The sequence below is a fragment of the Seriola dumerili genome, unplaced genomic scaffold (genome assembly GCF_002260705.1).
Source record: "Seriola dumerili isolate Sdu_G_001 unplaced genomic scaffold, Sdu_1.0 BDQW01000388.1, whole genome shotgun sequence".
Classification (NCBI taxonomy): Eukaryota; Metazoa; Chordata; class Actinopteri; order Carangiformes; family Carangidae; genus Seriola; species Seriola dumerili.
The window spans coordinates 1,320,103-1,322,486 of NW_019174643.1; the positions used below are offsets into that span (position 1 = coordinate 1,320,103).

Below are 2,384 nucleotides of genomic sequence, written 5' to 3' on the forward strand. Positions count from 1 at the left end.
ATATCATCGTTATTTTGCTTTATGTAAAGTTGGGTTATTTTTTACATATAATCTTAATTTGATCGTTGACTACCAGATTAATGCAGTGAAGTAAAATGCACATTATTTCCCTCTGAATATGGTGGAGTAGACGTATTGTATAAAGTATTAGAAAATGGAAATACTTCAAAATTTTCTTAAATTCAGTCTGGCAAACATTTTTGTTGGGTCATCTGCTATGACAATAACTTTATTGTAATTTGATTAATTACAAATTTGTTTGGTAAAATGCAGCAATAAAGCACAATAAAAAACTAAAATTATGAGGGCTAAAGGCGGCTCCTGCAATCTGTATAAAATCTTGAGGTCTTGTAGAGGAACAATGTGTCAAAATCTAGACTTAATACCTTTAAAATGTGCTAAAATAACTATAAAATATGAGATTTTAATACTTCCATGGTGTATATTCTTGAACAAATGTCTTTAATTAGAAATCATTACAGTTGTCTTGGTTTCTGGGGACAAATTAGGAGTATTGGGGCCTCATCTGATTTTTGTTTTTGCCCCCCTGAAGGTTTAATCCAGCCCTGTATCACTGAGTACATTCACCCATTGGATTTAATTAATTAATATTTGACAGAAAAGAATCAAGTATTAATTTATTGCAGAAACATGTTTGTAAATCAAACACCTGCAGCCCCAGTGAACAGTACAGAGGGTCATTAAAATAAAATTTACATTCATACATAACACGACATACACTTTACATGATAAAACAGTCTTATGATAAAACAAGCTGTACAGGAACCAACAAAACTGTCAGTGTGTCTATCCATAGCTGCCGTCTGGAGGTCTGTACAGTTTGGGGAAGGTGAGGAGCTGGACGCTGCTGAAGGCGAACTTCCTGTTGCCCACGTTCTTCTGCACGTTCTCCATCCTGCAGCCATCCCTGCGCACACACACACACACACACACATTGATGCAGAAATACATGTGCATATGAATGACCAGGTGCTGAGTTAGTATTTGTCACAAATACCAGAAACTGAAAACAGCAAAAAAAAAACAACACACAAAAATAATAAACTCCGTCATACATCCACAATAAATCAAATTATAAAAATAAATAGTTAAGTTCAGTTAAATAAGTTATAAATAACAAATAAATATTTCCCAAAACAATAAAGAAACAAACATTGGGCCTCGTGCAACGAACCACTCGTAGAAACAGATTTGTTCTTAAATGGCGATTGATTTGAGATCGATCAGCTGTTGGAACATCCAATGTGCCGGTTTCGGGGGAGTTGATTATGCAAATGATCAAATCTCATGAACATGTGACATCATCAGGCATCAGCAGGAGTTTGATGAATCCGACTCGCACAAAAATAAAAAGAGAAAACAAAGAGAAATTTAGGATGAGGATGTTCTCGCATGAGGCTCGTTCAGTGTCTGGGAAAATGTTCAGACATCTCCATCCAGTCCACTGCGCCCAGTGTTCCCAGTCTGTGCTGGTCTACTGGTATTTGGCCAGCAGTATAACCAGGCTGAGGATGAGCCACAGAACCAGGAGGTGAGAGGTCACCAGGAGGAAGGCCACTGGGTACAGGTGTCGTCTGGGAGCTTTGGGGGCCAAACACAGAGGGAGCCAGGAGCTCTGGAGACCAGAGGGACACTCGGCTGGCTCTAACCCAGAGACAGTCAACCCTGACTGGGCATAACAGCCCAGCATCTGCCCCCAGGACAGACGAGACCTTTGTGTGCATGTGTGAAGGAAAGGGAGGTGTCGGAAGAAAGATGGAGAGAAGAAACAGAAACATGGATGATGGTGATCCCATGAGGAAGAAGAAAGAAAGAAAGAGAAAACAAGGAAAAGGATGGAAGTAAAAGGTGAGAATGACATGAAGTAAAAAGAAAAGAGGAAAAAGAAAAAAAGGTTAAACTGAAAATGTTCTGCAACATAAAAATAAGGAGAAAAGAAAGGAAGACAAAGGAAAGCAAAGGAGGTGATTTAGGAGGAAGAAGGAGAGGAGAGGAAAAGAAAGGAAGGTCATGTTTTCAGAGGGACGACAGATGAACACACACCTCCTCATACAGTCCAGCGCGGTGCTGAAGTGCTGCTGGCTGAGTGTGTGTCGCTCTCTCAGTAACACACACTGCTCCAGTGTCACCGACATCGCCGTGCGGTCCTTCGCACTCTTACAGCTGGTCAGACGAACGCCGTTAGCTTTCCGACACACCTGAGCACGCCCACACACACGCACACACACACAAACACACACACGCACGTCCTTTTTTAACGTCTTAAAGCGCTTTAAGTATGAAAAGTAAAATTTCAGATTTTGTTTCACACTCGTCTCACCATCGCAGCGATCCACAGAACCTCCACGTTCTTCCTCTTCCTC

At 40.8% G+C, this 2,384-nt stretch overlaps 1 protein-coding gene across 1 annotated transcript in view; it reads right to left on the reverse strand.

The window, feature by feature from the left end:
• Window positions 1-621: 621 nt before the first annotated feature.
• The window catches only part of LOC111233330 (type II inositol 3,4-bisphosphate 4-phosphatase-like), a 19,157-nt gene continuing 17,394 nt past the window's right edge, over window positions 622-2,384 (reverse strand). The window contains exons 24-26 of the mRNA XM_022761113.1: window positions 2,342-2,384; window positions 2,065-2,219; window positions 622-928 (exon numbers count right to left, since the gene is read on the reverse strand). The exon at window positions 2,342-2,384 is cut by the window's right edge and continues 55 nt beyond it. Of these exons, the coding sequence (XP_022616834.1) occupies window positions 808-928; window positions 2,065-2,219; window positions 2,342-2,384 (319 nt within the window). The 3' untranslated portion in view covers window positions 622-807. The remainder of the gene's footprint in view (window positions 929-2,064; window positions 2,220-2,341) is intronic.